Here is a 24784-nt window from a genome sequence, read left to right as displayed (position 1 = left end):
ACCATAGTGGTTTTATTCATGCGTTTATGCATAATGCAGACACAAACAAGTGCATTAGACACTATTGCTCAGCAGTGTTGGGCACGTTACTTTAAAAAAGTAATTAGTTACTAGTTACTTCTCACAAATAGCAACTGAGTTAGTAATTGAGTTACATCATTATAAAAGTAACTTATTATCAGGGAAAGTAACTATTGCGTTACTTTAAAAAAAAAAAAAAAAAATCAAATGTCAATTAACTTGGATGCCCCCAATATTAAATATAAGTCTAAAAATAAATTATTATTTGTTTAAGTAGGCCTATGTTATGTTTTAAATTCATCTAGGCTGTTTGATTATGAAAAGTGAACAACATGAGTAAGACAGAATACATCATAAGATGCGCAATATATCGGGAGACATGGAGTGGGTCAGACATGATTTTGACCACTTCAATAATTTTTGTTTTGTAGAAAGCCTTTCTTTAAAGTGAATTTCGTTTTGTAAAAATTGTATCTTAATTTTAATCAATGTTTCATCAACCACTTGCCTGGATTTAATAAATAAGAAGCAAGTATAGCAGGCAATATAATCGTGACATGGAGGCGCGGGCGAGATCACTTGCGAACTGGAGCGTGTCTTATAGACTTCATCTTCCCGGCCGACACTGATTCAGAAAACATTAGTTTATTAATAAACAATTAAAATGTCTCCTTGCTGTTTTTGTCACATTCATGATCATTACTTTTGCCAGTTCTTTATTGCAAGCTTTATGCGCTTGAGTGCTATATAGCCTATATTACGTAAACGCTCATTATTATGGTTTATTCTCTCCAGTATTTAAGAAATCAAATTAATATAAATGTTCTTTTAAGCCATTAGTTGACTAATCACAACTACTAGTCGACTAGAAAAAACTTTTCACATTATTTCGATCCAGCATGTCACAACAGGGTATTTTGGTTTGAGCTTGCGCTCTGCTTGCATGCTCTGACACACACACAGAGCATCGTACATTATTAGTTTAAAATTATATTTGTGTATGACTAACCTGTACTATTTCTTTACAACAAAATGCTTTGCAGGTCTATCATCTCTACTCACACACCAATCGTCATCAGTTAGCATGTGTCCCACCCCAACACACACATCAGAGAAAAAACTTTGCCGGTCCTATGGCTGAGAGAGAGCCTACTCGGATGAAAACCGCTTCAGTGAGCTCAATTATAGTAACGCAGCATTTTTTTTGTCAGTAACGGTAACAGCGTTGTAACAGGGGAAAAAGTCATTCTTTGATTACTCGTTACTGAAAAAAGTAGCGCCATTTATTTATAACGCCGTTATTCCCATCACTGTTGCTCAGTATTATTTAAGGTGCAGATATGTTCATTAAATTCTGCAGCTAATGAGGTAATAAGCATGTCTTGAGTGTAGGCCAGTACTGAGCTTAATCCTAGTGCGTGTCTATTGTACTAATGCATAAAGGAGTTCAGTTATACCATTGTTAAAAGAGTACAAAGTCATGATATAATTTGTTAGCGCAGAGACCAATACGTATCTTCTACCAAGACGTTCCAGAACATGCCAACATGGTGTACAGCCAACAGATATAACTGTATTCCACTCAAAGTTGGAAGTGGGTTATTCATAAAGTTGTTCATAAATCCACCTTATTCCTAAGCCCCATGATGCTTCAACATAAAAAGAACATTTAATAGTGTAAAAGCATCAACAAGGTACTTTCAACAGACCATGAATAACTCCAAAAGCGCTATTCTTTAACAGCAATAACAGATGGGTTAAGTATCACTGTAGTAATATATATCTGTATTATGTAACATATGTTGCCTTAATCAAAAATGTTCATTAACTTCAGCATTGTGTGATACTATTTCAAAGTGATTTCTGTCATTTTGACAGATAATGAATTGTATTTACCTGTGAAAACAAACCTTGAAAGAGACGTGAGGATTTGAAGAGAAAAACAACAGATTCTTTGTTCACTCCAGTGAATTATTAACAGGACCAATGTCCTGTTACCAATGTAGCCTGATTCGGGAAACAAATTATTTTTGTAAACCAGATCTTTCAGTGAATCAAAACATACAGCATGATCAGCGTAACTGAAATATACCCAAATAAATCAGAGTCCAAGTCAAATTGAGAGCTTGTGAATCGAAATTGAATTGGGAAATCTCTATCAATACCCAATCCTAATCTTAGGTAATTGTGAGACAGTACCAGGCTGTCACTTCATACTTGATGTGTTTGTTTCTTTTCTTGTTTTTCTGTATCCTTATGGGCGGTTGTCCCATTTAGTATTCAACAAATCAAAAAAAATAGACATTTTCAGGCTGGCTCCAATTGGAGCTTCCTTTTGTCATGTGTCTCCAGTCGTGGAAAGTGGCTGCTATGTTCCACTGGCCTGCCGTGGGCTCTCTCCCAGCTTCCTCTACAGCGTTTGCTAAGTGGCTTCTGCGGACAGGCCGGTCATGTCTCGGATAGAGGGCTTCTGTTGCATAGTAACTGTGCCCACTGGGTGTTCACACTTACCGCTTGGGAGTTGTGGTTCGTCTCGTGTTGCTTGCCGCCCCCGCTGCACTTGTCGCTCCAGCAGAGACATTTCATCTATTCCACTCTCATTCATTCTGTTCGGACTGGTGAATCGGACACAGTCAGATCCACCTCATCAAGTTGAAAATCTGTTATCATACAGTGTCCTATTACACTAGAAATCCAGATCTGCAATGGTACACAGTTTAATCCCTATCCACTAACTCCCATTTTCGCAGACTCTCAGTGAATCAGACTAACAACTTCAAACAAGACAGGTAATTGAAACAGACTTTTACATTTGCTAACCTCACACAGGTCACTTTTCTTCATTTGATTGTTTGACAAATAACTCAACATGTGCTCTCATATAACAGTGTGAGACCAGCAGGATTGCAATGGAGAAGTAGAGTGCACTCGCTAATAGTGCAAAAACACTGTTATGATCTTGGAGAGAATAATTATGAATCATTTACAGAGACCCTGAGTTCTTAAAGAGATGCAACCATGTCTTTTGTCTCCCACACACATATATTACAGTGAATTTCGACATTCCTCAGCCATTAGCACTTCTATAAATCATTCATGTTGTTACAGAGAATCTTTGTCACCTCCTGTATGCATTCCCTATGGATTTCTAAAGAGCGTGGGGATGTTAGGGGAAAAAAACACGCTTAACAAAACTACAATGCATCAATCTTTTATCCCAACGTGTTCTCAAACAGTGCATATGCAAACTGCTTGTGACAGCCAAGAGGTGTACACAGCACATGGCACATTGTTTTAATGAGTGCATCTGGCATCCGGTAAAGGGGGCATGGCCCTTAGCAAGTATGCAAACATGCACATTTATGGGGTGAGATGCATCTGACAGGGGCAAGGGTTCTGGTGGGGTTCTGTCACCCAGGGCCATATTTTTGAAGAATCAAAGAGTCTATTTTCACCTGGCTAATTACTTATCCTGAGTTGGAGGACACTTTTATCCAAAGTGACGTTCAGGGACACTTAGTAGTACAGGGATGATCCCCCTGGAGCAATCTGAGGTTAGGTTTCTTGTTCAGTGACACAATGGTGGCGTGACTTCTGTCCGACTTCATGTAGTGCAAGTCATGGATCACCCTTGTGGGGTTTACTACTACTACAACCTTTTGCTTAGCAGCACAGGTCTTAACTATAAGCTACAACAGAAGAATATAGGGATGGCCTGAATATGAGTAACCAATTCATTTGAATAATAGAAAAAATTTTTTTGTAAAAGCCTGATTATCAAACACGCACAGGCATAAAGCTATATTTTTAAAGTCGCAATGTAACAACAGATTTTTTTCTTCTGTATTGTTACATAAATCAGAGTGAAATGGATTACTGAAAAAAAAATGCAGGAAGGGTATTGGTTCAGTCCATCTGTTGTTCATTGGATGGGGACATATCTGAATGCTAGCTTGTATTTGATAGTAACAAACTTGCAGGGTTTCAGAGGACTAAATGATTGGAGAAGTCCGGTATATGTCACAAGAAAGATCAATTTGTCACCGAAAGATTGATTTGTCATTTTCAATCAAAATGGCATAAGGTTAAAAAAAATGAAACATGCATGGATGAATCCTTAACAATAAGATTTATAACATGCATTTCGACTTAAGAACATATCTAAAATTACAACTGAATGGTGAGTCAGAAACTTTTTTATTTTTAAATAAATTAAATCATTTTAAATACTAAATAATTTAACTTTTATTTTATAATTTAATTTGAATCAATGTATGAATTATAAAGGCATATTTGGTATATGAAAACAATAAATGGAACATAAAAAAAAAAAAAAAGGTCTTTTCAACATAGAATCAGACACTATTTTAAGCCCTGCCCACATCCTGTTCTATCTAAATACAGACACAGATGATTTAGTCATTACATCAAATACAGAATTATATACAGATAATAGCTTCGCTGCACAAACCTATTAAGCAGACAGGTGCTGTGACAGGTGTGTATCATCAGCGTCTCAAGTCTGCGCTGAAAGTTCCACTCAAACACATTCAAATCCTTCATCTCTCAAATTAACTGTCAAGAGATGAAGGTATTCAAAAAATGAGATTTGGTGGTGAGGGGGTGTTTTAATACTGAAATGATAGACAAAAAAGGTGATTTAGAACCCAGGGCTTGAGACTCTGATGATATTCATCATGACACCGCAGATCAGACGGCCATGTGAGAGAGCAGATGGCATCTGTGAGAGGTGTCATGCACAGACGTGACACTGCCAAAGATCTGTAGAGTCATGTTGATTGGCAGGTTTTAGCTCCATCAAGCTTCCAAAACTTCTCACATATTGACTTTTTCTAAATTCCATCAGTCAGTTCAGTATGTTAACTGTCTGGTGGTAGCTATGACCAACATAAGCTGCACATATAATTGGCCTCTTGTTCTCTTTATGATGCTTTATGATGTTTTGTACTTTTGGATGGCCAATGTATTTGATTTCTTTTAATAACACATAAAAATAAGTAAGCTGGAAAATAAGTGCTTGTGGGGGCCTTTTGGTCTGATGTTGACCTTCTTAATCCTCACCCTCTCAAAAAAAAGTGCCCTAATCATGTCACCTCTGTACTTTATCAACCCCTAAAAGGTGCATATTAGTACCTTAAAAGGTAAACTCTGTAACCTTTGGCCCTCTAGCAGTTTAAAAAAAAAAAAAAAAAAGACTGCAAGCATTTTGCAGAAGAACATTGTTTTGGTGGTGCTCCGGCTCTGAGTGACTGTGTGGATGATTATGGTTATTCTACTGCTCATAAAACATTCACTACTTGGCTTAAGAGATATAACCAGTTTAGATGGAAAGGATCTCAAACTGACTAGCTGAAGACGTTACTGTAGCTACGCCCAATAATAGACATGGTTCTTCCTTGAAAATAATTTCCAGCACAGCGCTACAACAACCCATAATGAAATGACCTTTTACAATTGATAATGCTTTACAATGAACTCTGTTAAAAAGCTACATATGGCATTTTAAAAAATATCCCTCAGTTCTCGCCATCTCCGAAAAGCCAAGCCAATGTTGATTTCTATTTTATTACGAGCACTGTTGCAGTCTCTTTTTGTCAGTAGACTCTCCTCTGTTGATTTTTTCATCTGTTTATTTTTTGCATTTTTTTAAACAGGTGATTCCCTGGAGTTGTGCACACTCCATGTCATACTTTCCTGCTCCTTGTGACAACAAACCTATGCCACTCCCACACCATATATGCGTCAAAGTAGGTGGAGCAACTGTTCTTTAATTTATGGATATGACGAGACACGCATGGGCAAGTGACATTACGTACAAGATTTCAAGCGAAACCCATCCCGTAAAATATAAACACTTATAATAGGCTTACCATAGTGAATGTGGGCAAGACAAAAACACATTTTGGAAGAAGGATTGATGATGTATTGACTATTTCAATTTTGTTGATTTTGAACAAAAAAAAAACAATTCATCCATAAATATTTTTTGTTTTTTGACCAAATAATTTTAAACCAAAATATCATAACTCAACTTTCTGGTGACTTCTCTCTTTTCCAAACACTTAGTCCATTCAAACCCCTGCAAGCTTGCATTCTTCTGCCTCCATTTTACAGTGCCCACATCTGAAAATCCAATCAACAACCAATGGATAGAACCAAGTCCCCATCCTACTTTTTTTTTTTTTTTTGGTAATCCATGTACATCACAATATGGAAGAAAAGATCTGTTACTACTGCCATTTCATTATGACTTTAACGTACTAATATGCAGTCTTTAGGGCTAGATAAAGTACAAATCTTTAACCCAAAGCACTGCTTGTGTGAAAAACATTTATACTCAATGACAAATGTTCTGCCTAACCAAACAGATCATCTTGGAGACCTCCTGAGATGAACACAGCAAGTGGGATCTACAGGAACCTGCCGAGAAGGATCTACAAATACTTCTGAAGATAATCCAGCCAAAAGATCTGTTTACAAACACAGATGTAATGCAAATAAAAAACAATGGATTTAAATATACACATAATCCTTCAATATCCTGATTCAAACAATAAAATTTGCTTCCCTGACTGAGTTTGAGGAGATAACATGATCAGAAATTGATATTATTTGAACCTTTGTCACCTCCTTGGTTTCTTCCTTCATCCCCCCTGGACATTTTCCGGTGCCACCATCACCTTCAATCTCTGTAAAGCTGCTTTGTGGCAAGTGCCATTACATAAAGTGCTGCACAAATGATTCAGAATTGAATTGAGTGCAGATGTAGCTAAAGACTGTGACTGTAGTGGTTGTTTTACTCATTCACGTAGCAGAGTTTGAGTGCAGACAGTAGAGCCTCTCACAGCAGCGGTGAATGAAGATGACGTAACCCGCTGTAAGGTTTCTGAAAGCTGCACAGCTTGATTGGCATGAGAGATTTGGGATTATCTGAGAATATTTTTTTTTTTTCCTCGGAATTCCATTAATGTCACTCCTCTCACTTCCTGAGTAGCTAAAACACTCTGTCTCGCTCTCTCTGGGGTCAAGTAAACAAGCCGATAATTGTGGAAAGAAGATCAATAGGTTAGATGCTGAACCAAATTTTCCTGATGAGTTTGACCTGGAAGTCAAGACTACATCTACTCAGCATTATATTACTCACACGCTCATGGCACTAGAGTTCAAGAGGTCAAGCAACCAAATGTGCACAATTACATCATATCATAAATCAAATTTTGCTACATCTTTTGAGATCTACCCATTTCTCCTTTCACATGAAGGTGTTTCTTAAATGCATAGCAGCAAAAACTGACTAATTCTAAGGGTCCATAAAAAGGTAAAAACAATATTAAAAAAAAGAATAGTGTATATAAAAGTAATTTGTAAAACAAATGTTGGCACTGAAATTTATCCAACACCTCGGTGGAATAATAATCATCATCATCATCATCCTGACTTGATAAGAGTCAGTGAATTTTTGGAAATGATCAAATCTGTGAAAATGTGACCGTCTGGACCGGAGTTTAAACATTGGTATTGCAACTGCAGGACATATAAATATATGTCAGCTGAAAAAGAAGGGGGGAGAGAGAAAGAGAGAGAGAGAGAGAGAGAGAGAGAGAATATGCTTTAGTAACGCAAATGTAATGTTATTTGTCATGCCAATTAAGCACACTAAATAGAAAGTGAAAATCGAATTGAATTAAGAGAAGAGCGAGAAACACGCTCACTCATTATGACAAGAAAGTCTGTGTTCATATCTGAATCAATCACAGCCAATAATACTGTACATCATGCAAGACAGAGGACCCAAACTGGCATGGCACTGACAATTTTGAGTATTTCTCCTCCTTTTGCCAAGCTGAGCCCAGAAGTTCAGAGAGCTCAGGGCTAATGCAGAATATAGCAATTAGGAGTGCTAGATGAAATCCAAGCTGGTGGTGAAATTTGGAGAGGAACTCTCACATTGTTCAGAGCTAAAATATCTCCAGTGATTCTGTTCAACATCTGTAGAAAAGCAGCAAAAAGAACAAACACATGACATCCGTGTTTGAACAAAACTCGAGTTAGTTATTAGTACAGTATATTCTGAAGATCTGCACTGATTTTTTTTGTTGCATACTGTGCTTTCCACAGGCAGACTGGAAACAAAGTACAATCAAAACATACACAACCATTCAAATGTTTGTGATCGGTAAGATTATTTTTTATGATTATGAAAAAAGTCTAATGTTCACTAAGTAATATTATGAAATATTATTGCAATTTAATATAACTGTTTTCTATTTTAAAATATAATTTATTAATTTGATAGCAAAGCTGCAAATTTTCAGCAACATTACTCAAGTCTTCAGTGTCACGTTACCCCTTTGTAAATCATGGTAATATGCTGATATGGTGCTCAAGAAACATTTCTTTTTATTATCCATGTTGAAATCAGTTGTGCTGATTAATATTTTTTTTAATATATGTATTTTTGTTACTATTTTTTTCAGGATTCTTTGAAAAATAGGCAGTTCAAAAGAACAGCATTTATTTGAAATAGAAATCTTTTATAAAATTAGAAATGTCTCTACTTTCGCTTTTGATCAATTTAATGGTTTCTGTCTGAGAAAAAGAATTAATTTCTTTCAAAAACAAACAAAAAAAAAAATCTTACTGAACCCAAACTTATGAATGATAGTGTATAAATGCCAAAAAGATGTGCTAAGTGCTTAATAATTGAGATTTGTCACTCTGCTTCGAATGTGGGCAACACATAATTTCCATTAGAGTCAGGGGGGCATCAGATTTTCCACTGAACTTCTACTTGTACATGTTGAGTTGTTCAACGAGCTGAGTATTTCAACTTGAAGTGTACAAAATTGTTCAAACTTTCAGAGATGACCAGTAACTTTGTAGGAAAGAATGTCTCTCTGTCCCATCAAATCCCTTTTCTGTCTGTACAAGTCTGAGCAGATTTGCAATTTTAGTCTCTTTCCTGTCCACAAACAGATTTGAAATGCAGCAAAACATGCAGAAAAAAACCTAGAGTGTATTATCTCATTACCACAGCATGAGGCAAAATGAAGAAATATGATGTATTCAATTTAAAAATCACCCAGACAGCCCATTATTCAATGCCTGCAATCAAAATCAGTACTGCACTGCTATAACAGACAAAAAGCACAGCTAAATCAGTTTCAAAACCAAAAGTCCTGTAGTTTTTCTCTCTTTTGAGCTATAAAGAGCATTCCATTGTGGAAGTTCTTGAACTCAGCAAAAACAAATTTGACAAAATTTTGTGGGCAAAAAATGCCCATTGTCAATCTATTAACAATGTTAATATTAATGTTAATGTTATATATTGTCAATAGTGGAGCAATGTATGAAGCACAGCTCACACAGAAATCAAACCAAGCATCTTTCTGTTGGTCAACGCGCTGAATTTGCATGAACAACTGAACCCAATGCTAAATCTGCATTAGGGTTGGGCGATGTCTACCAAATTGCCATCAGACGATGTCTACAGTGAAACATCGTGATGAATGTTGACATCGGGGTGGGGTGTTCACGTTCGCGTTTGAGCGTTAAGCTCAACTTCCACTGGAGTGAATTAAAACACTCACTCTGCTCCACGCCAGGGGACACGCACCATTAATGTGGCGCGCGTCTGGACAAAGAGAATGCGCACAGAGCTAAAAGGGCTTGAATGAAGCGCGTTTGGCTTTAGATAAAACTACTAGAGGATATAGTGCTGGAATATCATTACTACAAAGAATCTTGAGTGCTTGTGGTGTGATCAGCACTGCTGTTGTGATGCGCTGCTCACTTCAACTAGAAGCAGTAAAATGGTGCTGCCGTTCTGTCTTGTGGTCCGGATGGAAACATGCCAGGGTCTGGATGCGGAATCTCAGTGGTTTAGTTTGTGCAAAAAATCTAGTAGCCTATAATTAGTTTGCCATTTTTTGCAAAATAAAATCTTCACCGTTTACGTTGTGTTCATTGAACTGTTTTGAATGTAATTTGTATTGTGATCGGGTGCTGGCTCAACATTGTGATGTCTGTCAGCCATCGGCGATGGATGATGGCATCGTCTAACGGCCCAACCCTAATCTGCATGGGGAAATTTTTTTGCCAGGTCGCATGGATTGCTATTGAAATGACTGGATTTCACCCTCAAAAATTCACAGAATAATGATAAATTAGACAGCACCTTTATTCAACAGTTTTTTTTTTTGTTGTTTTTTGTTTTTGCAAAATTCGGAGTATACAGAAAAATTAATTTTGCAACTTGGACGGAAACAGCTACTGACACAATGTGCTTTTGCTTACTGGTTAACAGCCCTAATCACACTCTCACATCCACATCTGGTTTCTCACAACACCGATTTGTACTCTCTTCCATCACTGCAAGGCCATTTCAAGGTCAATTTCCTTCATCCTGCAGAATGGAGTGTGTTCTCCATTAGGTCTACAACAGCAGCTCAAACTCTCTGACCATTAACTCTCCCAGCTGTTTCAAGAGAATGTCTGATAAATCACATGACTCAAGACCGCAAGCTTTACCTCCCTTTACCCAGACCACACCACTAGAGAGACAACTATAATCCTTTTAGCTTAATAACCATGCAATGCAAATCTGCTTAATGAAAGCATATCAGGATACTGTACTTGTTAAAAAGAGTGAGAGAGAGAGAGAGAGAGAGAGAGAAAGAGGAGGGGGACTGAGGCAGCTCTTTTCTCCAGGCAGCTAATTATCTGATGGTTGTTCTTTTTATTCATTGTAAGCGAGAGCAGTTCATGGCCAGTAACCTGGTCACTCGACAATGATAGGAGAGGCTCTAGGGCCCTGAGTGGATCTCACCAACCATTCTGTCTCTAGAGCTCGCTCTAATTAAACAAGGTTCTATCTATATTCGTCCTTTAATCAAGCATGCTGTTTACACAGAGCTCACGGTGCTGAACGCCACAAGAGGCCTGAGCTTTGTCCTCACGTGCACGTGGCCTATGTGAAAATCAGGTGATTAATACTCACTCCTTAGTGTACTCATGATGACCTCCTTAAATTATTCCCAGGGCATTCATAAACATTTAACACAGAGCATTCAGATGAAAATATTCACAGCGATGTAAGCCGAGACAATCTCAGAGACAGTAATATGATTGTAGGACAATTACATTGTTTTCATTTAATATTACATTGCATATGCATGCATTTGTACTGTACTGTTGCACTGCTGTTAGCTGTAACTGTGTAGTCTGAGACTGGTGACCACTAGAGGTCTGCAAGGGGATGCTTCAAAATTAGGTGAACCAAAAAAAAAAAAAAAAAAGCCCTGTTGTTTAGGGCTGTCAAAGTTAACTACAGGATATTTGTTAAATAAATTAAACAAAATGTTAAATTGCTATTACTGTCTCATTCTGTTTCCATATTCATTTTGGGAATATCAAACGGGCAATCTTTGGTCTTATTAATCTATTACTTGTTCCAGAGCAAATCGAATTGGCTAAGGGCAAAGTTAAGTTTCATAACTTAACTAGAGTGCTGCTTTTGTACTTTTGACTGAACTGTTTGCTTGTATTTATGTCCTATTGTACAAACCTCTTATAGTTTTATAATAGCTAATATTGTTTATTTAAATATTATTTTTCAATAAATTATATTTTACATAAATAACATGCTGTATTTGGTATTGAGAATGGTGAATGTCCAGTAGCACATACTGTAAGCTGCTTTCGATAAAAATATGCAAAATAAAAGGGTAGACCATTGAAGGTGGGTTGTTAACATCAGCTCTAAACAGAAGACTTGGGTGGCACTTGTGGAATCACAAGGTCACTACACTAAGAACAGGATAGACTTCATGTCATAGCATTTCCCTTCTGAGACTACAAACATTTAAGATCTGATACAAATGAGATGTCCAGTGATTTGAGGCTCAGACTACATTAAAAAAGAAACTGAGTTCCTGACAGTAGCCATTTTGGATCTCATTAATATGAGACACTGGCCGTAGCTGCACTGGGGACACGGAGTAGACAAGCTGCCATTTTGAAAGGGCACGTCAGAATGTGAATTGCCAACCAAGACCACCTCCTGACTCAGCTTTAGATAAGACGCAGTGAAAGCGCAAGAGTGTAAGAGAGAGAACTGGGATCCATGAACCGTTCTTGTACAGCCAACTGGGAAACTTATCTCTAATAGTTCAGGAACCAAGGAATCGAATGTGTCATTTGAATTTAACTGTGTGAATATGAAAGAAATAATGTGCGTGTGAGGACAGGTTTTTATGAAAGTCCGTTTACATCTAATTTCTTGAAATTGTGACTTTACTGTATATCTAACAATTCTTTATTCCACACACATTTACATTTACAATTGCACATTTACATCTAGAAATTGTGACTTTACTGCATATCTAGCAATTGTGACTATTTTTTTAAAGTCCCCCTGTGGTGAAAATCAATTTTTAATGTTGTTTATATGTATATGTGGTGTTTTTAATTTGCTTTAAAGGATTTGTTCACTTTCAAATTAATTGCCTGATAATTTACTCACCCTCATGTCATCCAAGATGTCCATGTCCTTCTTTCTTCAGTCAAAAAGAAATTAAGGTTTTTGATGAAAACATTTCAGGATTTTTCTCTATATAGTGGACTTTAATTGACTCCAAATGGTTGAAGGTCAAATTTACAGTTTCATTGCTGCCTCAAAGGGCTTTAAACGATACCGGACGAGGAATAAGGGTCTTATCTAGCTAAATGATTGGTCATTTTCAAATTACAGAACGAACGCGGAGCCAGTTTCGTTTTTTCCATAAGTTGAATAGGGAAGGTGTAGGACATACAGCGTAAGCTTTTTGAAGAATACGAAAGGCGGTCTGGTGGAAGTACTGGTGGCGATCATTTTGCATATACAAAGCATATACATTTTTTTTTTTGGGGGGAAAATGACCGATCGTTTCGCTAGATAAGACCCTTATTCCTCATCTGGTATGGTTTAAAGCCCTTTGAAGCTGCACTGAAACTGTAATTTTGACCTTCAATCGTTTGGGGTCTACTGAAGTCCACTATATAGAGAAAAATCCTGAAATGTTTTCATCAAAAACCTTAATTTCTTTTCGACTGAAGAAAGAAGGACATGGACATCTTGGACAACAAGGGGGTAAGTATATTATCAGGAAATTTTAATTTGAAATTGAACTAATCCTTTAAGACAAACCATGTGCAAATTCATAAGTCAGCACCATTGGTGAGCATTTTCTATTTAAAACTTCAGTGATCTAAAGACAGTTTCAAAAAATTGTTTAAATCGCTGGTGTTTGTGATGTCACAAACTACCTTGTAACCAATCATGTCAATGTGTGGTGGGCTTTAGCATATCATTAACCATGAGTGCTCTGAAGCAGAAGAGTCTCAAGAAGCCAGGTGTTCCTGGTATGTTTTTCTGTTGATATAAAAAAAATCAGGTAGATTTAGCAATATAGCGGGTGTATGATGTATATTACGATGTTATGATGAACTATATGCCTTTCTCCACTGACATTTTAAGGTGTTCAAAGCGTTTCTAAGGATAGGCCTACTGATTTTTAGAAGATAGCTGTCTGACTCGTGAAAAGGAACAGGGTTTGTGTAACATTAGCAACACATTATTAGCAGCTGTTTGGTAATGTAGTCAAGCAAAAGGCTAATCAAATGAATTACCGTCATGTGTCCGACGTTGTAAAAAGCGATACCATTGTGCAGGCGTTTACCTCAGTAATGTCTGAGCTCATGCTCAATGAAGGGAAAAAATGTTTAAATGTGTCTTTTTGGTGATCAAAGATGAGTTTTAAGGGATACAATTATTGACTACAGGGGGACTTTAACTTAATTCGCCACAATTTTATTTTTCAAAACTGTGACTATTTTTTAAAATTCTGAATTGTTTTCTCACAAATTCCACTTTATAACTTAAAAGAACAACTTCATAGCTCACATCTCATAATTTTGACAATATATCTTAATGTGTTTTTTTTTTATTATTATTATTATTATTTATTTAAAACTTTTTTAAATTAATTTTTTTTTTACACTCTATGATGGAAACAGTCCTCCATAGATTTTGCTTTTCACAAAATGTAATGGTTAGGTACAATCATACACATTTTCCCAGCTAGTCATTCATATAAAAAATAAAAGCAACTGTCATAACCGGAGACTGCACTAAAAGCCCACCTTGGTGAATGCTGCGTTTTACTAGAATGAGGCAATGTGACCAAATCTGGCCTGTGACATTTAGCCAACATGTATCAATTGTTACATTACTTACCCTCACACTCCCAATATGATATAACCATCATCAACCTATAATTAAGATGTTTATGGGAGTGTATATTTTTCGGACCTGTTCAATTTATAAGACCTCTCCATAAATAACTGATGTTTTAAAATAACAGGGTTGATAAGCAGCCTAAGAACCAGCCTAACAACCTGTCCAAAGGATGAAAAGAGACCTTATTGACTTACTTCTGAAAAAGGAAAGCAACACAGACAAGATGAAAGAGGTGGAGACAGAGCAAAGAATTAAGGAGAAATCTGTGATCTTTACAAGAAGGGTGTGTCAGAAAGATCTGACAGCATCCAAGATGACCATTTCTATTTCCTGTGGCCTAGAAGCCACAACTAGTTCAAATCAGGGCTTTAGAAAGGCTTAACAGGAGAGGAAGAAAGCAGAAGGGGTGAGAAATTGAAAGGGATGGGATAAAGAGAAGAGAGGAAATAAAAAGAGCTGTTCAGAGGACTCTCAATGTGACACTAAAAACTGTTTTCACACAAGACGTGACATTTCCCAAGTGATTTCCCCTTCAGGTGACTCTATTTCTCCAAGTCAGCACTTTCCCCCCAAAAAGCACAGCAGGACACAACAAGGCCATTTGCCTCTTGAATATTAGCTTGACTCGTATAACAGGAATTTGCTATCTTGCATTATTGTCTCTCACCAAAAACAAATAAATAAACTGGTTCATTGTTATGCAGTAGCACAGGAGTCTCTCTCACGCAGACACACCGGGGAAAAAAAACAATTCATCCTCAACAACACACTCACACATAATGTACCTCTGCACCCACACACACTGACCTACTGTGTGAGATGTCTGTGTGGGTGAATGATGTAGTCACACAGCTGTAATGAATTTATGAATGAATGAATAATTAGATGTAATGCCCATGGCGGCACAAATGCAGGTGAGATAAACACACAGCTGGGTCCCCACAATACACACTCTCACCTGAGCCATGAGCTCAAGCTGTGTGTCATCTCTCCACATACAGGATCTTAAGTCATTTTATTGACTGGTGGGTAAAAGGCTGGAACTATGTTATGCCAAAAGTGTATGTGTGTTGCTGATAGAGGAGATTAAGTGGCTGTATGTGACTGTGGGTGTGCACTTGTGTATATTTGACAGGTGAGTTTCTTCTCAGTAGGGTGAATGTGATCTAAAGAGCAAAGTGAAAGGTCATCACCACTCAACTGTCAATCAAAACCAGGGAGGCTAATCAATCCCAGAGCCCCTGGAAACCAGACAGAAGTGCAATACTCAGCGTCCTCAGGATGGGCAATCATTCCCACTGTCATCCCTAAACACTCTGGAGCCGGATACAACAAACATTCTTAAAGGGTTAGTTCACCCAAAAATTCTGCCGTTAATTATTCATCCTCATGTCGTTCCATTTCGTTCATCTTCAGAATACAAATGAAGATCTTTTTGATGGAATCTGAGAGCTTTCTGTCCCTCCATAGACAGCTATGCGACTACCACTTTGACGATTCAAAAAGTTCATAAAGAGATCGTAAAACTAATCCATAGGAATTGAGCGATTTAGTCCAAATTTTCTGAAGAGACACGATTGCACTATATGACCAAGAGTTTGACTTTAGGCTTTTATTCACATATAAACATTCACCAGCTCACACATCAGTTGTGGTAAATGGAAGCTCAAGCATGTTTGCTTGATGCGTGCGAGAACCAATGAGGTTTATTCTCGTGTGTTACGCAGCACGTTTGAGCTTCCGGAAGAGGTTTGCTCTCGCGCGTGAGGCAGGTTCGGTTGAGCTTTTGTTTATGTTCACTGATCAACGTTTATATGTGAGTAAAAGCATAAATTAAATCTGTTCATCATATAAAGCAATCAAGTCTCTTCAGAAAATTTGGACTAAACCACTCAATTCATATGGATTAGTTTTACGATCTCTTTATGAACCTTTTGAAGCATCAAAGTGTCAGTTGCGTAGCTGTCTATGGAGGAACAGAAAACTCTCAGAATTCATCAAAAAGATCTCAAAAAGAAGTCTTATGGGTTTGGGACGACGTGAGGGTGAATAATTAATGACAGACATTTCATTTTTGGATGAACTAACCCTTTAAGAACAGAATTCTGCTATTTTTTTCTTATTTTCTAACTTAAGTGTCCCAACTATGCTTTTTCTTATATCATTTTTTATGATGTATGTTATATAGCTGTTTGTAAATGTAAAATGTCTGCAAATTTCAAAAGATTAAAGTGCACGATAAATGGAGTTATTGTCTCCCAAAAGAAAGAATCGAACTACCTGAAACGAGTTGTCAGTAATTCCAGTCTAACTTCCTGCACAAGCCTACATAGGTTTGTAACACATTTGCATAATGCCAGCCTATGGACTTCACTGGCTGCCCGCGAGCAATGTCTACTTGACCTGCGCTCAAACACTGTAGTTGTAGCTGAGACCTAGAAGAGTTTGGTTTGTGTAGTCGACGTGTCAAGAAGATGCTGTTTTCTGCACTGCGAAAGAGAATACACTTTGCATGCACTTCCAAAAGATGAGGACTCAGGCTTTAATTCATAAAGTATAACTAACACCATCATTACTGTTCATATCACTGTGAATACAAGTGCTGAGGAAGCCTCCAGAGCTAAAATTCAGATATAGAAGTGGGAGTTTCGTTTCCAACACTTGCTGTAAGCGGTAGACTAATCACAACAGACTGGGTCATCTGACCAATCAGAGCAGTGTAGGCTCTTCGAAAGTGGTTTAACGTAGGGCTGGGCGATACAGCTAAAAAAATTATCACGATATAATGTTTCATATTGATCTGTATCGATAACTATTGAAAAAATTTTAGTAGAAAAATTTTTTTTGAATTTAACCAATGCATTTTTAATTAAGGCAAACAACAAATAATTTTTAAAAACAAAGCAAAATAAAATGTAAACAAATCTTTCTTATATTTTATATGAAGATTAAATAAATAAGTTTTAAAGAAACTTAAAGCTGCACAATTCTGGATAAATTGAGAAACTTTTTTCTTTGTTTCAAACCGAGATCACAATTCTGAATGACAACTAAAAGAAATAACATGTAATTTAGAGGTTCTGACAAAATATTAAGTGCTGCAGTCTATTTTAAAATTGTAAATATATTTGAATTAATTATTTTTTAAAAAATCTTCAATGACACGCTCATAAATACTCTTGTTTCATTACTGGATGAATCAGTGTATTTGAAAAAATCTGTTAAATGAAGATTGGGACAAGAGCCAAATGAATTATCCAATTACACTATTACAAACTATCCAATTATCCATTACAAAGATGGTTTCTGTCATTTTAGGTAGTGGTCTTCTTTTGACGATTAACTCAAAATTTTCATTAAAAGTTAATTTTGAAAACACCATGGATAATAAGTGTGCAACGATGTCCTTCTCACTAATGTTACTTGCGTTTTCCATAGTGAACAGCGCTAGCTATTTTATTAGCTTTTTTTTTTTGTTTTTCGATTGTGTTCCCCACAGCAGCCGGAACTTGTCATAAAGTTAGTGATATCAAACCCCACCCATTTAGAGGAACGATATGATTGGTCAATTTTACTGTCATTTGAAATTAGTCTCTCATTGACTTGCTTTTGTTTGGCCCTCTGACATTTCATAGCTGAACTACCAATTACAGAGCTGAAAGCGTTAGGCGGAAAAATTCTTATAGGGAGAAAACGGGTCTTTCATTTAACCCAAGTTTTTAAACTATTATTTAAAAGTTTTTAAATATTATTTTTACAATAGTTTAGGCCCTCTCTGAGGGTCCTGACAGTTGCCCTAGGAGGAGACCTTCAAAACAAAACTAGGAACCTTTAAAATAGCATAATAAAGGCACTTTAAAAATATTTCATATTCCTTAAAACATTTAAGAATCTTTGATTTTAACATGGTTCTAAAGACAAAACTGAGACAAATTTGAATTCCTGAAACGAATGTTCTTAAAAATCACTGTAAATAACTTCTTAAAGTTATTTAATGTTGTTAAGTTTAATGAACTGATTGGGTCGTTTCAAATATAAAGCATTACAACATAACAGCTACATATAAATGTCTTCAAGTACTCTTAAGTGACAATGCAAACAATGATCGTCATGATTATGCATGACATGACTTGCTGAATTTCAAATTCAAAAACGACTCAAATAGCAACCTCATTTTAAATTTTACAATTACGACATAATTTACCTTAATCTCATAGAAGTGACACACACACACACACACACACAGATACCGGACACATTCACTCTAGAGTAAGAACAAGAAAAATAGAGAGCAATTGAAAGCCAAAGATCGCTCTCTTTTAAGGCTCTTTAAAAGAAGTTTTTAAAATACATGTCACATTAAAAAATGCAATGTCAAGTGCTGAACTCCCACCAAGCCAGCTGCACCAAAAGTAGTGTGCGTAATTCTAATGATTATAACATAATTTTTGACGTTTTTTTCATTAAGTTCAACAGCGATTCTTCAAGAACTGCCATACAATCAAATAACACCAAAGCCTGTGATTTTCTTCTTCAGAAAATAAACTATGTTCTTAAAAAAAAAAATAATTGAGAACTATTCCAAGAACTGCAGAAACATTCTTACAAATCCATTTCATAAGAAATTTCTCAACTTCTCAATAAGATTTTCATGAAACCGGCCCCTGGACCCTTTCTGTAATATGAGAATATGTTAGTTGTGATAATAACTGTTTTTAAAATTAATCCAGGTAGCCATGATTAAACTGAGGATTTGCTTATATGAGGAAGGCAATGAAAATGTCTGAACTGGACAGATGATGACAGTTGGCCTTCATGCTTGATAACATAAATCAAGTCCTGCTACATTCATACATCACTGTCTGCTGATCCAGCTTGCCTGTGTGACACAAACACCCTCAGCATGTTACCACATATGTCCTCAGCACATTTCCACTGGATTCTGATTCCAAGAGGTGCTTATTTAGTTTGTTTGAAAGGTGAAGAACAAGATTTAAATAGAAATAAAGACAGAGAGGAGGAAATCAACACTTGAAAGCCCTGGAGACACATAAAAAGAATTGGAAATCCCACACTTGCAGCTATTCTACTGGTTGACGTCAGAGTCTCACGAGAAGGTCCATTGCTCAAGCAAACGGATTGGACAGAAAGATAAAGTAGAAGAGTGTGGTTAATCGATTACTGAGAGATCCCAGTCATTCACTCACCTTCCTGTACTGCCTGGAAGGGGTTGTTGGGCTCGATAAGTTTGATGGAATGGGTAATCCTCTCGCTCTGGAGGATGTCGTCATTCAAACTCAGGTCTGAAATGGCAAGCTGAAAAACCTCGTCGTCCCGTATGGCGTTCTGTTCAAAAATAGCTCCTGTTGAATGAAACAGAATGTATGTTATTATTAATATACCATTCACACTGAAAGCCATTTCATAGTTTCATACCAAACTTCCATATCAATCTTGTGGGCAAAGATAAAGGGAGCGCAAATTCATAATGTGGGTCAAGCTGTTGAAACTATATAGAGAACGCACCATATAACCATCAGACACGATTTACAGCAACTTCTTCACCTGTCAATAGCCAACGGCACTCTAGGAGCGAGTTCAGCACCATGGAGAGCGCAATCACTGGAAATGCTGTAAATATTCTATATGCATCCTTAATTTGTCAAGGGCATTTTGCAGTCTGTGGAAACACAGTGGGTTGTAAGCCTACGGAAAGATCTTTTATGTCAAGGAGATCTTATACGTGACCAGGTGCATCCGTGGTGAATTTGAGCTGTTTTTATATGTTGTTAGAGTTTGCAGAGTCCTTGAAAAGTCAAACAATTCAGAAAGTGGACAGGCCAAGCAAAAAAATGAAATGGAAAAATGAATAAAGTAAGGGAGTATGCTCTTATTGCACAGCTACTTACAAAATAAATTTAAAAAAAGGATATGAAGGATTGATTTGAGAAAAAATTTAATATCTTGCTGGTAGATTAGCTTAAAGCTTCCACAAATGAAAACAATCAGCCTAGCAACAAGACAAACACTGATGCAATATTAATTTAGATACCATTAATTTGCAATCTAAATGTTTTAAATTGCAAGATTCTGCCAAGTGGTGTGTTTATATGAAAAGAAAGAGACTGGAAATTATATAATAATAAACGTGGTTTAAGCACTAGTCTGTTGCCATGGCCAATGAAAATTGCCATAAAATATCCTGTTAGAGGTCATAAATATTCTGTTCAATGCCACGATTGACCTATCAGATTCAAGTATTTCAGAGGGCCATGTACTAAATAGGGGAATTTTGTATTCACCTGCTTTCGGATTAATCCTAGACATAATATTGCACAGAGCAATTTAAACATTGACTTCACACGACCGAGTAACCCATAAAGTTCTGTTTCACTAACAAGTCCATGACACTTGGAAATACAGCCCAGTATTAAATCAGAATGTGTCTGGATGCAATCAATAAGGCTGATTTGTGCAGGACTATAAACAGTGACCCATCGATGATATGACACATTGAGATCAAGGCGACAGTGATAAAATGCACAGAGCAGCCGGCATGAAGTGCCAAAGGTGTAGGAGAAGCAAATAGGGCTTTATTTATTTACATGCACGGTTAGCCATCAACAAACAGCCGCTGAGGCCTCATGCCGTGCAATGAGGCAACAAAAGCACGCTCATTTTAATCACTTCGCCAACACATGCAGGTCAAAGGCAAATAAGAATGTTTAAGATTATAAAGAGGAAAAACCTTTTAACTTGTTCTATTTGACATGAACAAAATGTCTTTTCAAAATCTCAAAATACTGAGGGTCTAAAGGGACCTCTCTATTTTGGTTTTCTTGTCACATGACCACAAAATTGCTTCCTGCATGTCAGCTACGCCAAAATAACTTTGGCAGACAAATATTAATTATATTTTAAATGAAAATATATTCACTTCTTAATTTTAAGGATAATGGATTAGGCCAAATTATGCCAATATTTCTTTTTTTTTATGTCTTTTAAATTTATTGTCTTTTTGAATAAGGGTTGAATTAGGGTTATCTCATTTGCCTGTACAGTACACAACTAGAAAATAATTATCCTATACCCAGGATAAAGTTATAATCTATACCAAGGATAAACAGGTATTCAAATCATTTAGACCAAATTAGATAAAAACCTGAGAAGACTACCAAGTGCTCAACTACCAAGTAGACTACCAAGTCATATCATGAGATAATTGCATTTTATGATGTTCAATAAATGTCAATAAATAAAAGTCAGTTAAATTGTCAGTATATCTTGTGACAGTGTCTATGCTTCAACATATGGGACTTAAAATCCACCCTTTTTTAAAACTAAGCTTCAAATCCAATTTTAAGTGATCTTGGTGGTGAGGAGAAGAGTCAAGCACACCGGATAGTGGAGAACATCCACTGCATACAAAGAAGAGCTTCCCTACCAAGAGCACCAGAAGCAACAGATAAAACATAAAACAGAATACAGCAAGAACCAGTTTTATGTATCCTAATACGCGCACATTTCTTCAAGTAACATATTTACGGGTGTTTTGAGCCAATATATTCAAGTCAGCAAGCAAACCAATTACGTTCCCAGCGTAAGATATCGTAGAGGACTGAATGCAGCATCTGACACAAGGCTGCTAAGCTTGCTAATACAAACGACCGATAAAACAAAAGCGTCTGAGAAAAAGGTTATACGTTCTACAATAAGTAGACAGCAGCACAAGCTGAAGTTCAGTTAAGAAACGCCGAACGAGCACGTGAAGAGACTTGTCGCGCGCTCAGTATCTTACTGAACATAATTAAAATTGCCGTCACGTTCAACACAAAGTTCAGGCTTCAGGCTGGGGAGGGGTGGACTGGAGTTAACCCTGAAAAAGACCGATAATAGACGTTTCGATTTGATTATACGTTTATCTAAAATCATTCATGGACCCTACGCGTTCGCCACCACCTGAAATGCACTTTGTGGACCTGTTTGCTAATGTTTCCTGTCAAGTTAAAGCCATTTATCTAATGCCAAACTGTTCAGGGGAGCGAATGTGTCTTCTATCAAGTAAAATCTGCACGCTTTAGACTTTAAAAAGCGATGTACTGAAAAAAGTCGTACGTGTATCAGCTCGTCTGTCCAAGAACGTGCTTACCGATGTGAATAATGGAGTCCGCGCGAGCTGAGCGGCACTGCAGGATCCATAAGGAGAGGCTGATCACGAGCAACTCCATCTCCAGTTCTCGCCCCGGTGTATCATCCACGCCTCCACGTCGTTTCAAAAAATCCAGTTCCAGAGAGAAAAAGAGCTTGCGCGAGAACGACCACTATGGAAGAGATCAAGGATGCGTCACTTCTATCTTTCTCCGAGATCTATTAAAATTGAAAGTGAGAAAGGATATTCGCGAGGAAAAAATAAGCTCTCAAGGGAAGGAAAGCAGAAAAGGAGGGGTAGGAGAGCAAGGGAAACGACGGGGGTACCACGGTCAGAGGCAAAGAAACGGGTCCGCGCGCTCCAGCTCTCACTGTGGATACTGCTAACTGCAGCGCAGAGAGAGACCCTCTCTCTCTTTCTCTCTCTCTCTCTTTCTCCCTCTCTCACCCTCTCTCTCTCTCTCTGAAAGCTCGGAGTTTTTTGCGTTTCTCTGCTCCACGTGACCAAAGAATCGAAAGATCGGAACGGTACGGTAAAAACCAAGGAGAAATGAAATCTGCGCGCGCCAGAGAGAGTCGCCACAGCGGAGTGGGCGGCGGGAGGTCCAGCACAGCCCTGAGCGCGTGAAGTTCAACCGACCACCAGGAAGAAGAATTTCCTCAAATATTTAATTCTAAACATTTTTTCTTCTCAGTGACACAAGCTCTCACTGATTTTGAATCAGGGCTTAAAGAAAAGTTGATAATACGGACGCTTAAAATTCTCTACAGAAGTTCGCCGCACTAACAGCGAGTCCAGAAGTGGGAGAGAAGAAAAAGGCGACCTCCGGCGCTCCGTTTATCGGTGGATATTTTGCCTGGTACTTTATATAGACCCCGCTAGTACACTGAAAAAGAAAAGAAACGGAGTCTGTAGCAACCACGGAACGAAGGAAAACAAGGGTGAATGAGACTGAAATGAATTGTGAACTGTGAATTGTGAATGGCTGACTAACGTCGAATCTATACTATGGCGTGTAAGCATTTTTACAAAAAAAAAACATTTCACAATTAAGGTGAGTCGTTTAAACGAGTCTGGCAGCTCATGGAACTAATTCTCCAACATATAAAAGCCACGAAAATGCGACTCAAGTCACGTTTCTTGCAGAAATTTGCTAGCATACTTTTCTGACATTTTCCTTTTTATCGGATGAAGAATGATAACCTTCACTTTACAATTAAAGGATATTTCTTGAGACGACACTAACAGAAATATCTCTTAATTGTTTGGTGAAGGCTATCAGGTCGTCAGCTTGGATCACTCGGACCTGGACAGCGCCACAGCGCCCCTATGGTGACTCGGATGAACTGCTGTCGCGAGGCTCTCTGAGAACCCTACAGATTAGAAATTAGTTGAAACGGCAAAATTCAAACTTTTTTATGCAGTGAATGTATTAAAAGGTCATTTACATGATTTTCAGGTAAATGTTTATATAGTTTTTCTTTTCAGCTTCGTTTCCTAAGGTAAATCTTAACTATCTTTTCATAAAATTAATTTTGAAATACTATAATACCATATGAAATACCATATTGGCTAAATGACAGAAAATGAATGATGATTAACAAAACAAATCTTAATATAGTAGATCTAGTTCTAGTAGAATATTTTTATCCCCACAGATTTATTCTTCAATGTGCTGAATCCATCATATAAAAATCCAAATATGTTGAATTACAGAAATGGGAATTAAACTGATAGCATAATACATTTCAATTCATCCCTCTTTTAAGGAACTTACAAGTAAACGAGGCAAATGCATGCCATACATGTTAAAATGAAACTAGTGTGAATAAAATCAATTAATTACCATATCCAATCTCTCAGCTTTATTGTCATGACAACGTAATGCCGGTAACTGTTTTTACGATGTTCTCACAGGCATACCAAGAAAGGAGGTGATGTAACTTATTTGCATGGAGCTGAGCAGGTAGTCTGTCAGACCGTTGTCTTGAATCAGTGAAGGACATCAACCTGTCTCCTTTTTGTTGTCTGCACATATTTGAAATATCTGATGACAAAAACAAGACATGCTACATCTTTACCTGACGGACTCTGTTTATGTACTGGAAACACCCATGGGAATTACATTCAGTGATGAATTTCTAGATGTTCATCTGGATACAACAGTAGTCTGTCTCACTGCAAAAAAAAGGAAAAAAGAGAAAGTAAGTTTAGACTTTACATGCGAAAAGCATACACTACAGTTCAAAGTTTGGGGTCAGTAAGTTTTTTTTTTTCTTTTAGAAATTAATACTTTAATTCAGCAAGGAGGCATT

At 37.2% G+C, this 24784-nt stretch overlaps 1 protein-coding gene across 4 annotated transcripts in view; it reads right to left on the bottom strand.

Annotated features, from left to right (window-relative positions):
• The window catches only part of grid1a (glutamate receptor, ionotropic, delta 1a), a 307031-nt gene extending 282749 nt beyond the window's left edge, over window positions 1-24282 (bottom strand). For 2 of the 4 annotated variants that reach the window (XM_051868935.1, XM_051868938.1), the window contains exons 1-2: window positions 22470-24282; window positions 19528-19683 (exon numbers count right to left, since the gene is read on the bottom strand). In XM_051868935.1, the coding sequence (XP_051724895.1) occupies window positions 19528-19683; window positions 22470-22548 (235 nt within the window). In that variant the 5' untranslated portion in view covers window positions 22549-24282. The remainder of the gene's footprint in view (window positions 1-19527; window positions 19684-22469) is intronic. The other 2 variants (XM_051868936.1, XM_051868937.1) reach the window with 2 other exon arrangements.
• Between the last annotated feature and the right edge of the window lie 502 nt (window positions 24283-24784).

Source organism: Ctenopharyngodon idella, chromosome 17, assembly GCF_019924925.1.
Source record: "Ctenopharyngodon idella isolate HZGC_01 chromosome 17, HZGC01, whole genome shotgun sequence".
Lineage (NCBI taxonomy): Eukaryota > Metazoa > Chordata > Actinopteri > Cypriniformes > Xenocyprididae > Ctenopharyngodon > Ctenopharyngodon idella.
The sequence above is the reverse complement of the archived record's forward strand: the minus strand, read 5'-3'. Positions and strand labels throughout refer to the sequence as shown.